The sequence below is a fragment of the Megalobrama amblycephala genome, linkage group LG16 (assembly GCF_018812025.1).
Source record: "Megalobrama amblycephala isolate DHTTF-2021 linkage group LG16, ASM1881202v1, whole genome shotgun sequence".
NCBI classification, from domain to species: Eukaryota; Metazoa; Chordata; class Actinopteri; order Cypriniformes; family Xenocyprididae; genus Megalobrama; species Megalobrama amblycephala.
The window spans coordinates 39,115,664-39,133,226 of record NC_063059.1 but is presented as its reverse complement, the minus strand read 5'-3'; the positions used below and the strand labels follow the sequence as shown (position 1 = coordinate 39,133,226).

The window sequence follows — 17,563 nt, the reverse complement described above, 5'->3', positions numbered from 1 at the left end:
GTACGCGCTGTTTTTATCACCACATTCAATTCAGACTTCAGAATTACATTCATAAATGTGGTAAATATGATGTTGTGGCGCTGGAGAGTCTCTGACATAACCACAAACAGAAACGTTTCTCGAAAATCAACGATATAGCCACAATTAAGGTGATTAAAATCGAGTCTGTAAATGGATATTTTTAAGTATTTAATTTTTATATAAATATAAAAAATAAAATATATAGATTATTAGATAATCCGCGAAACAAACCTTTGAGCTCCTCTGCTTTTGGCGCTTAATTTGAATCGCGGAACCACCAAACATTTGTGATTTGATTTGAATTGATTCGTTTCTATGGGAACCGTGGAACGTAATAGCGTCCTTCGCTGACGTCACAGCAGAGCGCTATTTAAAGACTGCGCTTCGACTCTCGCTTTCATAGCGACTATTGTTCATCAAGAGTTTTCATGTTTGAGTGTTCACATACATACGGTAATCTGTTCAGAGTCACTTGCAGTGTCTATATTGTTTGACAACAACTGTACATCTGATATTATCAGTTTCTTTTGATCTGTTAGCATTGGATACACAATGGCTTCTAACTACAGAGAGGTGTGTATGGAGATATACTTCAACGGTGAATTCTACTGCGGTGATAGTTGCTGGGTACCAGATGGGGAAGAGGTGGAGTTGGAGTTTCAGCTCACCGATGCCATCTACGACCTTATCGGTACCGATCCATCGGCACAGATCCATCTGGAGCTGCAGGCTGAGACTGATGATGATGACATCTCAGTCAGTTACTGCGCTCTAGAGGGGAATGTTGTGAAGCTTGTTGCTGATAAGATCAAGACAACATCAGTCTGTGAATGTGGAGCGAAAGAGAAGTTGTGTGAAGGTCCGACTGACCCAGAAGGGCCTTCAGCCGAAGTGGCAGAGAGCAGCAGTGGCGTGGATGCTTCTCTTGAAGCCCCTCAGATCCGCCCAACAGGTGAAAGTCTACAGAGCATTCGAGATGCAACATTACAATTAGATGCAAATAGAAATGCAAATTTACATATGTATTGACACATCACTTAAGACTTAACATTAATATAATATAATGATTTTATATCAGTAAGTATAATATCATTAAACTGATATAAAGTTTAATGATATTAAACTTTATTGGTGTATTTCTTTATTGCACAATGCACATTTCTTAATATTATGCCAAAAATATCACTATTAATCAGGAATTTATGATGTTTGTATAATATCAGTCTTTAAATGCAAGATATTTAAAGTGTACCTGAAGTTTATCTGAAGTTTATTCCACTTTAGCACAATCAGATATACTAAAGTATTTCTTTAGTTGGATCTCAGCACTACTTCCCCACAATTAAAGTGCATTAAGTACAAAATTAGCTGTTCCAATTTAGCAGACTAAGTATTTTAGTTTAGTATTGCAAAAGTGCAATTGCAGGGTATTTTTATTTATCACATAAACATGTAGGAATGTATTAGTAGGATATTTAGCAAAAGATAAATGTATTTCAAATATTACATTTTTTTACTAGGGTAATATGTTGTTAGAAATGTTTCTGATAACATATTATTTGCTTTTTTTTTTTTCAGAAAGTACCAATGGGTGGATAAACACAATTGGCACATTCTTTAAAAGGCTTTTCTGGAGGGATCCGGCTGTTCCAGAGTCAGTGTGTGTCACAGATGCAAGCACTCCTGAGCCAACATCTGAATTGGATCTGGTCGATACCGAGCAATCAAGTGTCCCATTTCCAAGTATTCCTGAGCCGGAACCTGAACCAGAGGAGTCAACTGTCCCAGGTCCAAGCAGTTCTGAGCCAGAACCTGAATTGGACCTGGTTGATCCAGAGTCAGGTGTCCCAGGTCCTAGCAGTTCGGAGACATTGTGTCAGGAGGTTGACATTGATGATGCCATCTCAGATTTGAAGAGCCCTACACTGGTTTCTGAAGATCTGAAGATGGACGCTTCTCCTGAAACCCCTGAGGAGAACAGCCCAAAAAGTAAATATCAACAGAGCGTTCGAGATGCGGTTGTCACTACCTGCATTTTTCTGGAGTTAATTCAGTTGTAGAATGCGGTTGTCACTCCTGTAAATGACTGAACTGTGTGTGTACAGAACAAATGAGACGCAAACACAAATGACTTTCAAGTTGGACTAATTATTCATGTTTGATCTGTGGTTGGAAGATGTTTCTGAAAACATATTATTTGTTTTCTTATTTTTTCAGAAAGAACTAAAGTGAAGAAGAAGATGCACAAAATTTGTGCATTCTTCAAAAGGCTTTTTGGAAAAGATCGGACTGTTCCAGAGCCGTTGTGCGTTCCAGATGCGAGCACTCCTGTGCCGGAACCTGAACTGGATTTGGATGCTATCGAGCCATCAAGTGTTCCAGTTCCAAGCGTTCCTGAACTGGAACCTGATCTGGATCTGTTTGATTCAGATGAGTCATCATGTGACCTGGTTCCAACCATTCTTGAGCTGGAAGCTGATCTGGATCGGTTTGATTCAGATGAATCGTGTGTCCCAGGTCCAAGCAGTGCTGTGCCAAGACCTAAAGCAAGCACTTCCAAGCAGCATCCATGTTTCCAATTGGAAGAGCGTGTGAAGGCCTGTAGAATGCATTACAAACCTGTCACTCAGGTCTGGAACAACATCTTCATTGGAAATGAGTAAGTCTACAACCCATCTTTGACTAATATAAACCATGTGATTAATAATGTAATGCAGGAGCATGAACAAGAATCAAACACAATTATATTTCTACATTGTAAATCCTAATTAGCGAAAGACTAATCTAGACTCTTGTGTTCTTGTGCAGAGAGACAGCGAAGGACCGAATGAGAATGAAAGAGCTGGGCATTACTCACATCCTGAATGCTGCGGCTATGAAAAAGAACCTGAGGATCTTGTTGGGAATGCCATGGGAGCAAGACGTGAAAGACACAGTTGACACCGGGGCCCGTTATTACAGAGGAATGAAGATCCGTTATTGTGGCTTGCCTACAACAAAGACTTCCAACATCAGCAAATACTTCTTGCCAGCTGCCAAATTTATCCACAAGGCCAAGGAAAACTCAGAAAGTAAGATCTTTTATCAAGTTTTCCGCAGTGACAAACTGTTTGGGACTCTTTTTGACTGTCTTTCTGTTTTTATTTCCACAGATAAGGTGTTCATTCACTGCACAGATGGTGTCAGCTACGCTCCTACACTTTTTTTGGCATACCTCATTATCCACCAAAACATGACTGTGGAGGATGCCATTGATTATCTGGTAAAGGTGAAATACATCAAGCCCGACATTGACTTCCTGAGGCAGCTGGCAATCCTGCAATGTGGAACTTGTGCACAAGCACAGATGTAAAATGGTGCACAGATTTGTATAAAAAAATGCACAGATCGTATTTTTTTTATCTGTGCACTTTTTAAATATGCTCATATTGAAAAGTGCACAGATAAAAACAACAGATCAGATTTTAGCGAGGTTACTAGGATCAGGGAAGAAGGAGGCGGGAACCGGATCCAAAAACGCACTGTCATCCAGTCCTGCACCTGCTGGGTGAACTCCTCCGCGATGCCCTCAGTGGACGGCTCGATACTCTTCCACCGCCTGGTGGCCGCAAGGAGACGGTTTTTCCATGTTCGGGCAGCCGGCAGGAGTTCCCTGGGACAGGCTCCGGCCTCAGAGAACGGCGGCGACTCCTCCGCTCCCTCACGGACTGCAGGCAGCCGCCCCTCCACTCCCCAGGCGGTTGGCAGCGAATTCGTCCGTCCCCCTGGCGAATCACTCCAGTCTCTGCTCGATGGCACTGCAGATTCCCCACAGCGGCGAGGACTCTATGACAGTGCGTTCCTCCTTCCTCCCGGCCTCGCCCCTAAATTTTAATAAAATATTACAATTGGTTAAGCATGTTGTCAGTGTTCCTGGTTTCTGAATGACATTATTCCTTGATATGCTTGTGGTGAGTGTTTGATTCTTCACATCTTTCTTTTTCCAAGAACAAATACCAAACTTTTTAGAAAATAGCAAGTGCTCTCCAAAGGTTTTAAAAAGTAGCTTGCTAAATGTTTATTCTCAGTAGTTTATTTGTCACTACCGAAACACAATAACACATAATTTAATCAGAAGAGTTACATTGAACTGTTAAGATTTTGTTTACATCTTCTTTGTAAATATATTTTTGCTATATTTAAAAAAAGGTTTTTACAGGTAAATCAATAACAGCTACAATTCTAACAATATGTCAAGTGTAAATTATGAGATTTGTTGTATTTTGAATCCAATCTTTCTTTGTAAAAGGCATAAAGTTTATCATACTGATTTCAAAGTTAAGGATTCATTAGTTTGAATATGCATTGAACCAAACACTATCATAACATCATAGATGATATTCAATATAATTTATATTTTACAAATCATCCCATGTTTTGGTTATGACTGCTGGTAGCGACAACATCACTTTACAGAATTTTAACTTGCATACTAAAACATATTAAAATACTAATGATTTGCATTACTGTACTAAAATTTTGTTTATTTCCCCCAAATTGTTACTACCAAAACAATGATGACATGTTTTGTCGTGACTGTTTCTGTGCGGTAGTGATAATTTTATACTTTTGAGCCTAGCTCAAAGATGCTAATCAGCACATGGTTAGCTGGACACTTCTGAACAGTTGTACACAGAAAAAAACTAAATTTTATCGAAAAACCATTAAAAAATGATGTCACAACCAAAACTTCACCACGTTTCAGCCATGACTGTTTCGGTAGTGACAATTTTAGATACTTTTGAGCCTAGCTCAGAGATGCAAATCAGCACATGGTAACCTAGCACAGTTCTGAACAGTTGTACACACATAAAAACTAAATTTAGTTGAAGAACACCCCAAAATTTTACGTATTCTACCAATTCTACTTATGGAAAAAATGGAACTGGTGCTGCGTTCATTCCGTAAGTAGAATAAGGAAGGCGTAGGACATACAGCGTAAGCTTTTTGAAGAATACTAAAGTGCGGTTTTGGCGGAACCACTTGGAAGGTGATCATTTGTTTATATAAAGCATATACATTTACATTTTTTTTTAAAATGACCGGTCGTTTCGCTAGATAAGACCCGTTATTCCTTGTCTGGTATCGTTTAAAGCCCTTTGAAGCTGCACTGAAACTATAATTTTGACCTTCAACCGTCTGGAGGCCATTGAAGTCCACTATAAGGAGAACAGTGTTTTCATCAAAAACCTTCATTTCTTTTCCACTGAAGAAAGAAAGACATGAACATCTTGGATGACATGGGGGTGAGTAAATTATCAGGAAAATTTTATTTAAAAGTGAACTAATCCTTTAAATGAAAAAAAAGTAAGATTTTTTCAGTAATTAATACATTTATTCTTAGTATCATTAAGATACTGTTATAGTTTTTATTAATGTTTTGAATTGGTAATCATTCTTCATTTTTATTTTAGTTCAAGTTGTAGTAATTTTGTTGTGTTTTTGTAATTTTTTAAAATGTCTATATAGTTTTTATTTGTATTTCAGTTTAGTTATTTTTTAGTACATCAAGTTAAACTAAACAAAAATATGGAATGTTGCATTGGCATCTATCTGAAATAAAATGAGTTTAAGTTTTTCTATATTTTATTTAGTTAACATTTATTTTATTTCATGCAACAACAGTTTTTATTCCAGTTTGCTAGAATAACCCTGGTTATATACTGAATTATTACAATGTTCATGTACTGTGTCCAAACTCACTCTCAGCCACTCAAACACAGACACACACACACTTGAGCGCTCCAGCGGTCAGAAAGGCTTACCCGTGGATATTTTTACACAACCAATAACAAGTCCTTTATTTGAAAGGCACAGTGTTTGGACTTGCATAAGTAAAAAGGTCAGAGCGCCGGCGAGAGCTGAAACAGATTCAAAAACCCAGAGTGAAGTGATTGAACGCTGCAGTCAGAGACTCAAAGGAGCTGTGGAGAGATGAAGGTCAAACTGAAGTCTGAAAGCATTTCCAAAGATACTTCATCTTGCACAATATTTATGGAGTTCGGCCTCAAATGCCAAGACAGGAAGTGAGTTCTTGAGAGCTGAGGCGTCGGTCTGCGTTACGGTCACAGAACTGCATGAACTTCTTGGCACAGCGGCGAGGACGCAGAGTTCTGCGGAGCAGGAGCCGGAACGGACGAGCTTCTGGCTCGCTGAGAATCCCATTATCATCTGCGTCCAGTTGCATAAAGTACTGTCGGAGAGTGTGAACAGAGGGCGGAGAGGTGGGGACGTGAGGACGGGCCTCGGGGGTCCTGGAAGACCAGAAGAACTGTGTTAATGATGGACGTTCTGGATCAACGCCACAGAAATGATAACGTAGAAATACATTTAAAATCATTAGGAAGATTACAAAGATCACATTAAAGGTGCAGTATGTAATGTTGAGAGCTAGTGGTTGAAATGGGTACTGCAGTCCAAATTCAAAATATTGGAGAGAGTTGTTCCCCCTCCCCGCCCCTCATCCTCGGACTCGACAATAACGCCGGTTGCCAGATTGAGGAGACGCAACAGGAACAAGCGCAACTGTCAATGGACACAGACGAGCCTTACACTGTAAGTTGATCAGCTAATGTATATGTTTGAAATGTTTTATTGCCGAGGCTTTTTAGGTTGTGTAGAATCTGCGATCTGTGACCCAGTTTATTTGCTGGCTTCCATGGCTGCAATATGTTCCGGGCTGTCAAAATACTATCAGGGAAATTTCAAAGTAGAATAACTGGTATTTTTATGCTTTAGTACGGTCAAAAAATTACATACTGCACCCTTAATGCATAAATTTGTTGTGATTTCTCTATGTAATTTTAAAGCAGTGTAATTTAAGTATTATTTATATACTATTGAGTTTTTATATATTTTCTGTTTTCATTTGTAAATTTAAATTTGCTAGTAATTCTGTGCTTGTGATTTTTTAAAAATATATTTTTATTTAGCTTTATTTTATTTCAGTTTTAGTCATTCAATATTTCAACAAACTTATTTTATTTCAGTTAGTTAGTTACAAACAACATTTTGTTTTTTTAATAGTTTTAGTTAATTATAACACTGTTTTAAAAGTGAAATGTCTCAATTCAGCCACCAAACAATATAGTATAAATACATACAATATAGTTCCCCTGTAGTATAATTCTATCTCATCTTCAAACACCAAAATGACATATTTAAAAAAAATTTCCAGTGAAAAAAAAAACTTCATGCCTTAAAATAGCTTGAATGTAACTCTACACCCTTGCTCATTTATTATACGCGGATCAGTCAATATGCAAATAAGCCCCGCCTCCACTCACTCATGCCAGCTCAGAGATCCACTCGGTCAACTTACTGAGGTAAACACTGCTCAATGGTATCGCTCTTTACATCGTCGGATAGGGCTGCACGATTAATGGGACGATTAGAAAAAAAATCACGCTTAAATGATTTGGCTTAATGCGATTATGAAATCGCAAAGCTGTGATTATTTTTTTATGCACAGGTTGTCAGTGAAGTATGGCTCCAAATGCCATTCCATCTGAAAGCACTGCGAGTTTGAATCACTTGTAATGTACATTTGAAAAAGCAACACGCGTCAAACATCTTTCCAGACAAGAGAAGCATTTACTAACATCTTGTCCAACAAAAGACAACGTTTAATAACAGGTTTTTACTCCAAACTCACTTCATAACGACAGTTGAGCATCCTTCTGTGAGATGATGTGGCTTCTTACACAGAATAAGGCAGTCGTGTGTTTAATAGTCATCAAAGCATTTCAATCTTTTTTATTCTTTTTATAATCTTATTATATATGAATCTGTTTATGACGCATGTTCTACTTCTGCGGCAGGGCGTATTTGGAGTTTCTGCACAAGAGTGCCCTCTGGCCTTCAGATGGAGAAGCATTTACTACTGATCACAGTGCCGTACAGCTCTGACAAGCTGCGCATAAAATAATCACAGCCTTTGCCGAATCGCGTGCGATAAATCATGCAGCCCTAACGTCGGACGCATAAGAAACTGATGTGTCGTCAGGTGTTGTTTCAGTGTTGAAAGAAATAATTGAAGGTTAACAAAACATTTGAAGATGTTGAAATTAAACTCAACCTTGACCCATGTGTTGAGAGTCACAGAGTGACCGTTTACTCTGATGACTCAAAATCTGTTGTCATTATGTCTGTAATATCTGCTGACTGTGATCGATGTGCGTGTCTCTAACCTGGAAGGAGAAGATGGAGCAACACTCTCAACTTCCTGCTGAAATGCATGTATTAAATTCTTCAAAAAGTCTGTCTTTCGTACACTGGAACAACCTATACAAACACAGACAGATATCACAAATTAAATTGGTGATATGTATTTTAGAGAGTCAAATAGGCTAAAATCTGTATATATCAATATTCACCAAACAATACAATAAATACTGCATTTATAAAATTCAACTTTAGAAAAAGGCTAAACAATTTTGTCTATACAACTATAGATCTGACCTGAGAGAGGTGTTTCTGTGTAGCTGTTGTTGATGATGAGCATGTGTGTTTCCCGAGAGCTGCAGTCAGGCAGTTGGTTCCTGTACACAGATTCATTTTCAGTTTTCTACACTGGCTTACACACACAGACACACACATACAGTCTCCAACCTGTCAGAAGTCCCCGGGATGGGCAGCCCCGAGTCCACTCTCACGCACCAGCAGTATCCTGTGCCGCTGTGGCACTGAACGGATTTGTACCGCCCATCTGCACTGCATTCTGGGATAAAACGCTCTTCTGACCCCTGAATGCCCGCTTCAGCGAGCAAAGACAATCTCTCATGTTCACAGTTCTTTAGAGAGTCTGCAAGAATACAGAGTTAGAAACTGAACAAATTCAATCTTAAAACACTCAAATGAAGCCTTGATCATCTCTCCTTCTCACCTGTGGGTCGTCTGACGGGACGGTTTCCATTAGGGTCAGAGTTCAATAGGATTGTCACCCAAAATGGAGGTGTAGTGACTCCTGTATTTAAAACCACACACGATATATATATATAGAGAGAGAGATACTCTATTAGTTCCTCTATAAACAGAAGAAAACAATATGTAAAAATATGTTGTTTTTTTTTCCATGTTCTTTTCATTAATGTTGGTTTGTGTTTTGCTCATATTTGAGCCTTGTTGATCACTGAATTTATGCAAAGGACTGCAAATACAGATCTAAAATCTGTTTTTGATGACAAAATTAATTGAGTAGAAATGCAGTGAAGTCACCTGACCTGCAGCCGTTAACATAGAGCGCTGCTCAGGATCAGGAGTGGAGCGCCACTGAACACCTCGCTCTAAACCCAGAGAGGAACATGGCAGTAACGGGACCTTTATTTCACTATACTGTAATATTTGTGTTTGTGTGTGTGTGTTCTCTCACCCGCTTTAGCTAATTCCACGTCAGTTTCGTGAGCAATATCTGACATCTGACCTTCAACACAGATAAGTGAAAAACAGTTTGCAGTGTCTGTATCAGAGTTATTATTGTTAGTTAAAACTAAAACCATTTTTTAAAAAATGTATTATTTGAAATAAAATAAACATTTCTTATTTTCGTTTAGATTAAGTTGAAGTAGGCCAACTAAAATAACTCAAACTAAAACTTAATTTTAGTCTAACGGTTTTCTGATCACAGTAACGACTTTTTGAAATGTGTTTTCATCGTAGTTGATGCATGTCTTCTAATCAGATAAAAACATTTTCCTCAATCGAGTACATATGTCTTTTATGCGCATTTTTAAAGTTTATGCACATCTTGGCATTTCCATCCAGTGTTTTTTGATGGGATATCCCAAAATCCACATAAAAATAGGTGACTGGCTAAATAACACTGGTTTGTCTCACTAGTTTATTCGACTCACAAACAGAACTCACCAGTGCAGTTGGGCCGCAGGTGTAGGACAGAGCTTCCGCTCACAGGCATCCCATCAGCGCTGGAGCACCAGCAGTAACCTGTCTGATTGTGACACTGCACCTACAGGTCAAAGGTCATGAGAGGTCATGCAAGGTTGGAAACTGATTGGGTCCAAAATGAACAACAATGCCAACAAATTAACCAAATGTCACGCGTTGCTGCTGCAGTAAAGCAAACAACTCAGCAGAATATGGCAACAAACAGTCTTTAATCCAATAATTCAGAAAAAGAAAACTCAAGAGAACTAGCAACAATGTGAACTCAGATAACTCAGACAATACCGGACAAATGAACTGAGGAAACAGGGCTTAAATACATTGGGAGAGTAATGAGGTAACTAAATGAACAACAGGTGAATGTAATCAGTAACTAAGGGAACAAACTAGGACACATTAGGAAACTAGGTAAAATGAAAGTGCACACAGACAAACAGGAACAGGGAAAACAGAACCAAAACACAATGAAACTAAATCAAAACAGAGCACACACGTTACACTTACATTTCTTTTGAGCTTTTGAATGCAACGGCCAATCAGAGGAATATGACTTGCTGTTTCCTCAAACACAAAATGCTTTTAATGTATTTTATTAATCAACATTGATAATCTTTATACCAATATCAAGACAAATAATAATGATTTTGTCATAATACTGCTGCACTATTCTATAATGAGTTTCTGTTTTTTAATTTATAGGCTATTTATATTTATGTGATTGTTGTGTACAAACCCGATTCCAAAAAAGTTGGGACACTGTACAAATTGTGAATAAAAAAGGAATGCAATAATTTACAAATCTCATAAACTTATATTTTATTCACAATAGAATATAGATAACATATCAAATGTTGAAAGTGAGACATTTTGAAATGTCATGCCAAATATTGGCTCATTTTGGATTTCATGAGAGCTACACATTCCAAAAAAGTTGGGACAGGTAGCAATAAGAGGCCGGAAAAGTTAAATGTACATATAAGGAACAGCTGGAGGACCAATTTGCAACTTATTAGGTCAATTGGCAACATGATTGGGTATAAAAAGAGCCTCTCAGAGTGGGCAGGTCAAGATGGGCAGAGGATCACCAATTCCCCCAATGCTGCGGCGAAAAATAGTGGAGCAATATCAGAAAGGAGTTTCTCAGAGAAAAATTGCAAAGAGTTTGACGTTATCATCATCTACAGAGCATAATATCATCCAAAGATTCAGAGAATCTGGAACAATCTCTGTGCATAAGGGTTAAGGCCGGAAAACCATACTGGATGCCCGTGATCTTCGGGCCCTTAGACGGCACTGCATCACATACAGGAATGATACTGTAATGGAAATCACAACATGGGCTCAGGAATACTTCCAGAAAACATTGTCGGTGAACACAATCCACCGTGCCATTCGCCGTTGCCGGCTAAAACTCTATAGGTCAAAAAAGAAGCCATATCTAAACATGATCCAGAAGCGCAGGCGTTTTCTCTGGGCCAAGGCTCATTTAAAATGGACTGTAGCAAAGTGGAAAACTGTTCTGTGGTCAGACAAATCAAAATTTGAAGTTCTTTTTGGAAAACTGAGACGCCATGTCATCCGGACTAAAGAGGAAAAGGACAATCCAAGTTGTTATCAGCGCTCAGTTCAGAAGCCTGCATCTCTGATGGTATGGGGTTGCATGAGTGCATGTGGCATGGGCAGCTTACACATCTGGAAAGGCACCATCAATGCTGAAAGGTATATCCAAGTTCTAGAACAACATATGCTCCCATCCAGACGTCGTCTCTTTCAGGGAAGACCTTGCATTTTCCAACATGACAATGCCAGACCACATACTGCATCAATTACAACATCATGGCTGTGTAGAAGAAGGATCCGGGTACTGAAATGGCCAGCCTGCAGTCCAGATCTTTCACCCATAGAAAACATTTGGCGCATCATAAAGAGGAAGATGCGACAAAGAAGACCTAAGACAGTTGAGCAACTAGAAGCCTGTATTAGACTAGAATGGGACAACATTCCTATTCCTAAACTTGAGCAACTTGTCTCCTCAGTCCCCAGACGTTTGCAGACTGTTATAAAAAGAAGAGGGATGACACACAGTGGTAAACATGGCCTTGTCCCTACTTTTTTGAGATGTGTTGATGCCATGAAATTTAAAATCAACTTATTTTTCCCTTAAAATGATACATTTTCTCAGTTTAAACATTTGAAATGTCATCTATGTTGTATTCTGAATAAAATATTGAAATTTGAAACTTCCACATCATTGCATTCTGTTTTTATTCACAATTTGTACAGTGTCCCAACTTTTTTGGAATCGGGTTTGTAAATATATGTATGCCACTTCTGAGCAGCATTAGACAGTCTGTGTAAATAAACACAAATGCCATGTCAGATACAGCTTCTGTTCCACCTTTGCAGTGTAAAGCTGGCTTTTGTTTACTTTGATAACATTTTATTGGTATCAGTCAGTATTCTGATTGACTGAAGTAATTGGTTAAATTTAAGTATTTGACATAAAAGACAGATACATTGAATAAGTTAATAAGGTAATTATTATTATTGTAATAATATAATAATTGTCCTTACAATTCCAAATCAATTCCAAAAATCAAAATCAAAGAAAAGTTAAATCACCATCAATTAAAAATTGACAATTTTTTTTTATGGAATATTGCAGTATTTATAAAATATTTATGTGTGCACATCATTATTTTCATAATTTTTAAAATCTTTAATCAAAATGAACTTCCCCTCACTCTTGCAACAACTTCTCTTCTCATCTCTGATGATGTGTTTACTGGCACAAGGGTGGGGCCACCTGTCAATCACATGCAATCTACCAATAGCAAACCACATCCATATAACCATTCAATCACTTACAGTTGGACAAAATCACATCTCTCCCTAAATTTTTCTTGTTCGAAAAGTTGTTTTACTCGGATATACATTACAATAGGGAAGAAAAGATTATCGCAACTTCCATTTCATGCAGACTTTAAAAGTTAGGTTGAAAATGGGCAAACCCAGCGATTGGGTTGTTTTAACCCAGCGGTTGGGTTAAATGTTTGCCCAACATGCTGGGCAGTTTTGTTTAACCCAACTATTGTTAAAAAATTACTATATGGCTGGATTAAAATGAACCCAAAATATGCAAATGGAAAATCAGACACATAATAACTAGAGGCAACAATAATAATCAAAAGTTATAATTTAATAAATGTTTATTGTTTAATTATCATTAAACTTTTTAATAAATGTTCATGTATTAAACATATTAATAAATGTTAATTTCCAACATACTTTGGGTTCATTTTAATCCAGCAGTACAGTAATTTTTAAACAATAGTTGTGTTAAATAAAACTACCCAGCAGGTTGGGCAAACATTTAACCCAACCGCTGGGTTAAAACAACCCAATCACTGGGTTTGTCCATTTTGGTTTGGCATTTTTTTAGAGTGTAAGATCAAGTCATATGGAATATTTCGACCATCTTCCTCGTCAGAACTAGCATCACAATACCTCGGCGTAAGTTCCGTCGGCTTTGCATTCTGGGATAAAAATGGCGAAGGAATCTGAACGAGCACTGGCCCTCAGAGCTTGAGAGCGAGCCAGCTGACATTTAGACCTCAATGCATCTGCTAACAAACACAAAACATGTTTAAGACATCGTCCACTGAGAGCAGAAGAAAATCTGTTTTCCTGTGATGAGTCTGGTGCTTCACCTGTGCATGTTGACATTGTGTCCATCCTCAGCTGGCTGTTGATGCACTGCGCACGCTGAAAGGAACACAGAGATTTATACATTCGGCCGTTGCTGCCACATACTGCCTGACGGCGCCCTCTAGCACAGTCCAGCACACACGTCTGAGGCCACTGCCTGTCCAACACCAGCAACTATAATTAGAGAATGGGAGGGGGGCAGGTTATTTTCGCATCTGGCTGAATGTGAAAGGCTAGTCTGTGTAAAAGCTCTCAAAATGGGCAAAAAAAAGGCAAACATGGTGTCTGGCTGAGGAACAGCAGTCTACTGTCGTGAAAAATGCTGGAGGTCCCATGATGCGTAAGGTGATGCGAGACAATTTAGACACACTAATGAAAGATTTATATTTTTGCTCTCCCTCAGAGGACAGATTATCTTGTTGAAAGCAAGTGAAAAGAGCACATATGTATATTTTAAATAGCCCCAAGATAAAATATATATATAAAAAACTATTCTCCTGCATTTGAATTTGGCTTCCTCTGAGGTATTTAATTAGAGAGAGAATAATTAAAGTTTGGTAAGAAAGCAGTTTGTTTGCTCTCAGTCTGAATTGGTTAATATTGGAAAAGAAACTTCTGACATATTACATTTTTTGTACTGTACATAGAGATGTAATGTGGGGAAAAATGGCAAAACAGTTGGGACTTATAATAGCACAGATTCCATTTAGTCATGAATTTCCCAAACATCTGTGGCAGTGTTTACTGAATCCATGAAAAGAATAGAGCAGTGTGTCCATTAATGAAGCCCGAGAGAGAGCTTGCAAAATGACTTGCACATGTTCGCAACACCCGACATTTGTGATAACATCTCCACCTCTATATGTGTATATGTGCAGATATATTCTATATATAACACACAATCATTATGAAAAACCATGAAAACCTTCAGCAGTTTTTAGAGAAATTCTACACAACATGCTGTTTGTGTTTACAATAAAATTATATTTATTAAAGCTGCAGTCCGTAACTTTTTTGGTTAAAAATGATCCAAAATCATTTTTTTTATAATTCGGGTGGTACTGGTGGGATTCCACAGGAAATTCGAGCATGCAGCCGTTGGTTATGTCACGTCTGTTTAAATAAAGAATGAGTCCCAGCTAGTAGACTATATGGGATGTGAGGATGCTGCAGGTGACGGATCATTTATAGCATTTTCTCACAGCAGCTGCAATAATTAAACTTATCATTTTGATGGCGGATTGTAATCTAGAAAGATCCAAATGACAATCAGCAGTGACAACTGGAGATTCACTCGTAGTCAAAAGCAAAAGACGTCGGACTGCGGAGTGGCTACAGAAATTGAAATCTACAGGTAACGCTAATATACACTAAATACACATAGTCACGCAATGCTGATGTTGTTAACAATTTGAGAACAAAGTATAACAATAATAATAATTTGCATGGTTTGACATGATCCGAGCTAAGCGATCGTTAGATTTAATCACCATTGGCAGCGCGATTTATTGTAATGCTTTTTGCTCAGTTGGTCAGAACAAAAGTAGCAGACATGTTACTTGTTCAGAATGACATTTTCTGGTGAAAATTCTTATTTTGGTCATACTTCCAAGATGTAGAATCTGTGTTTCGGAAGTACAGTATCCACACTGATGTAGTGACTGACAGCAAACATTAGATTCATCCGTGCTGAGGAGACGTGCCGAGGAACAACACATGTAAAGATGATAATTTCGCAAATAACTGCAATTGCGGGTTTCAAACAGAGATGGGTACAAAGAGCTAAAACTTATGGACTGCAGCTTTAAATATCAATTGTAAAATGTGTAATCATTTTTGTATAAAGGGCAAGTCCCTACATGCCCCATCAGATTTATATTTTATGTACATTGTGTACTTTTATTTCACATTTTCTTATTTAAATAATGTATATTTCCCCTAAATGTTGCTGTTGAAAGGACCACTTTTTAGGACTCAACTCTAAGATTATTATACAAATTCTAATATTTCACAGAGTCAGTCAAGCTCCTAAAGTAACGCTTCATTTTTGGACTCTTATGCATTTCCTTAAGCATTTATTGATCTTGATTTGCCAAAGTCATCAGGATGGAAGCTTTCCACACCTTCACGGCCTATGCAGTTTCAAAACGGAACAGCAAGTGAAACATTAAAAGTGACATGAACACAGTTCTGCTTAAACCTGCTCCTGCCAAGAGCGCAGTAACAAACAACAGCCGGAGCGTGTAAAGTCAACGATGTCTCTGTTGGAGAACAAGGCAGCACTGTGGACATGAGGCATGTCTAACAATTTTGTAACTGTGAATGAAAATAAATACACAGTCTTAGTGGCTTCAGGTGGTTGGTTTAGTAATGAATGAGAGATGTGGTGCCATTTTGCTGACAGGTGTGCATATTTTAAATTTAATGCCAATTTTTTGTCCTTCTATAACATATGACCCTTTTGAGGATGGAGCTATTTTATAGAATAAAAATTCTGTATTCTTGTGTACCTTTCAAACAAAAACTCTTTTAGCCTGTTCAGATTTATGTGGCTCAGTTTTCCCCAATGCTCAGACATTACATATTTCCAGGTGGCATTTTTGCAGGTCAACAGGTGTTTGTTTTGACATGGAAATTTATGACATACAACAATACTATACGCCTAAATCCACAAAACCCTTTTTAATTCACTAGGATTTGCTTCACTCTACAAAATGCTGGGTTGTTTCAACACATGTTTGGGTCAACTATGGACAAACCCAACTGTTGGTTTTTAAAATGTAATGTAAAAATTTAAACCAGCAGTCCAGTTGGTCCATATTTGACCCAAACATAGGTTGAAACAACACAGCATTTTAGTGTTCACTAGGATATTGATATTTCAAAAAGTGTGGCAAGTACTCATTACATCACACCGCATCATTTAATTATCATTAATTTTCTGCGACCATGAGCATATGTAAAAGCCTATCTGTTAATCTTATTTTTTCCTCAGATTTGGAATTTCTTGCATCTGTAAACATGCATCACACAATACATTTTACACATGCAAGCTGAAATCAGGTACATATTTTCGCCTCCAGTCGTGGGTTTACCTTATTTTCGTCCGTCATATTTACTGAATCTGACAACAGAAAGATGAGTAGAACGCGACAGGTGAACGTCAACGCCAGCATGATTCCCGCCACAACAGCCCACGTTCTGCGATCCGTCGCGCTCTTCCCGCCTGCTTGTGAATTTAAACACAAGGCGCGCGTCCTCACCACAGTAACGGCCAGGATTCAGAGGTTGGTAGAAAAATCCCGCGCTTACTCAGGTTGTCATAACAGCCTTACTGTTCGTTGTCGATCCTACACGTTTTTTCTACGATGACAACCAAGAGACAGACGATAAAAATGGAAATAAGCTTAAACGCATTAAAAACGGTACGTCTTCTTTCACTCATGTTATTTGAAGAGCTGGACACAGCCTACTGTACCGATTTCACATTTTCACTCAGGAACTCCTCCTCGGGACGGCTAGGAGGATGGTAAGTTAGCTCTCTATTGGTTGTATTCTTTGAGTCCTTACCCGTCTAAAATATTTAACAGAGCGCTGTTTTTATTTTTTTAACTGTATGATACATTTAATAGCACATACAGTATGGCTATTTTGAGCTTTCTTGAAATAAAGTTCAACCTACAAATTAAGCTTCATCCACAACATTTGAGGCATAATGCAGATTATGAGGGAAAATCGTAATATGCCAAACCTGTCTGTTACAGCTATAAACCATAGTCTAAAAGACTATGCTAATAAATATTTTGTCATCAATGTTGTTGACAGTACTTGCAGCCTATTGAAATGCTGTCAAGGCAAAATGTAAGCTTTAGTGAGAGGAAATCTCAAGCAAGCA

The 17,563-nt window shown here is 38.1% G+C and overlaps 2 protein-coding genes across 3 annotated transcripts; one reads left to right on the top strand and one right to left on the bottom strand.

The window, feature by feature from the left end:
* Positions 1 to 426: 426 nt before the first annotated feature.
* Positions 427 to 3,916, top strand: LOC125248591 (flocculation protein FLO11-like). The gene is made up of 5 exons (XM_048160590.1): positions 427 to 973; positions 1,600 to 2,010; positions 2,239 to 2,680; positions 2,830 to 3,092; positions 3,174 to 3,916. The coding sequence occupies exons 1-5, from the start codon at positions 574 to 576 to the stop codon at positions 3,371 to 3,373; spliced, it is 1,716 nt and encodes a 571-aa protein (XP_048016547.1). The 5' UTR covers positions 427 to 573; the 3' UTR covers positions 3,374 to 3,916.
* Positions 3,917 to 5,832: 1,916 nt separating this feature from the next.
* LOC125248621 (SPARC-related modular calcium-binding protein 1-like) lies at positions 5,833 to 17,427 on the bottom strand. 2 transcript variants are annotated; one of them, XM_048160654.1, is made up of 11 exons: positions 16,764 to 17,427; positions 13,671 to 13,842; positions 13,468 to 13,586; positions 9,925 to 10,024; positions 9,431 to 9,481; positions 9,282 to 9,344; positions 8,945 to 9,025; positions 8,671 to 8,863; positions 8,521 to 8,600; positions 8,250 to 8,343; positions 5,833 to 6,314 (listed from the first exon to the last, which is right to left on the bottom strand). In XM_048160654.1, exons 1-11 carry the CDS (start codon positions 16,842 to 16,844, stop codon positions 6,068 to 6,070), a joined length of 1,281 nt encoding a protein of 426 aa, XP_048016611.1. In that variant the 5' UTR covers positions 16,845 to 17,427; the 3' UTR covers positions 5,833 to 6,067. The 2 variants fall into 2 exon arrangements, with proteins under 2 accessions (XP_048016611.1, XP_048016612.1); XM_048160655.1 differs by having other exon boundaries at positions 13,468 to 13,583.
* Between the last annotated feature and the right edge of the window lie 136 nt (positions 17,428 to 17,563).

Excerpts from the sequence above, each read along its gene's own strand:
- LOC125248591 (XM_048160590.1), top strand. The coding sequence starts at position 574 with ATGGCTTCTAACTACAGAGAGGTGTGTATGGAGATATACTTCAACGGT. Across the intron at positions 2,011-2,238 it reads TGAGGAGAACAGCCCAAAAA|AAAGAACTAAAGTGAAGAAG; the intron begins GTAAATATCAAC and ends TTATTTTTTCAG. Across the intron at positions 3,093-3,173 it reads GGCCAAGGAAAACTCAGAAA|ATAAGGTGTTCATTCACTGC; the intron begins GTAAGATCTTTT and ends TTATTTCCACAG.
- LOC125248621 (XM_048160654.1), bottom strand. The coding sequence starts at position 16,844 with ATGCTGGCGTTGACGTTCACCTGTCGCGTTCTACTCATCTTTCTGTTG. Across the intron at positions 9,345-9,430 it reads CGTGGAATTAGCTAAAGCGG|AGCGAGGTGTTCAGTGGCGC; the intron begins GTGAGAGAACAC and ends CTCTGGGTTTAG. Across the intron at positions 8,344-8,520 it reads CACAGAAACACCTCTCTCAG|GTTGTTCCAGTGTACGAAAG; the intron begins GTCAGATCTATA and ends GTGTTTGTATAG.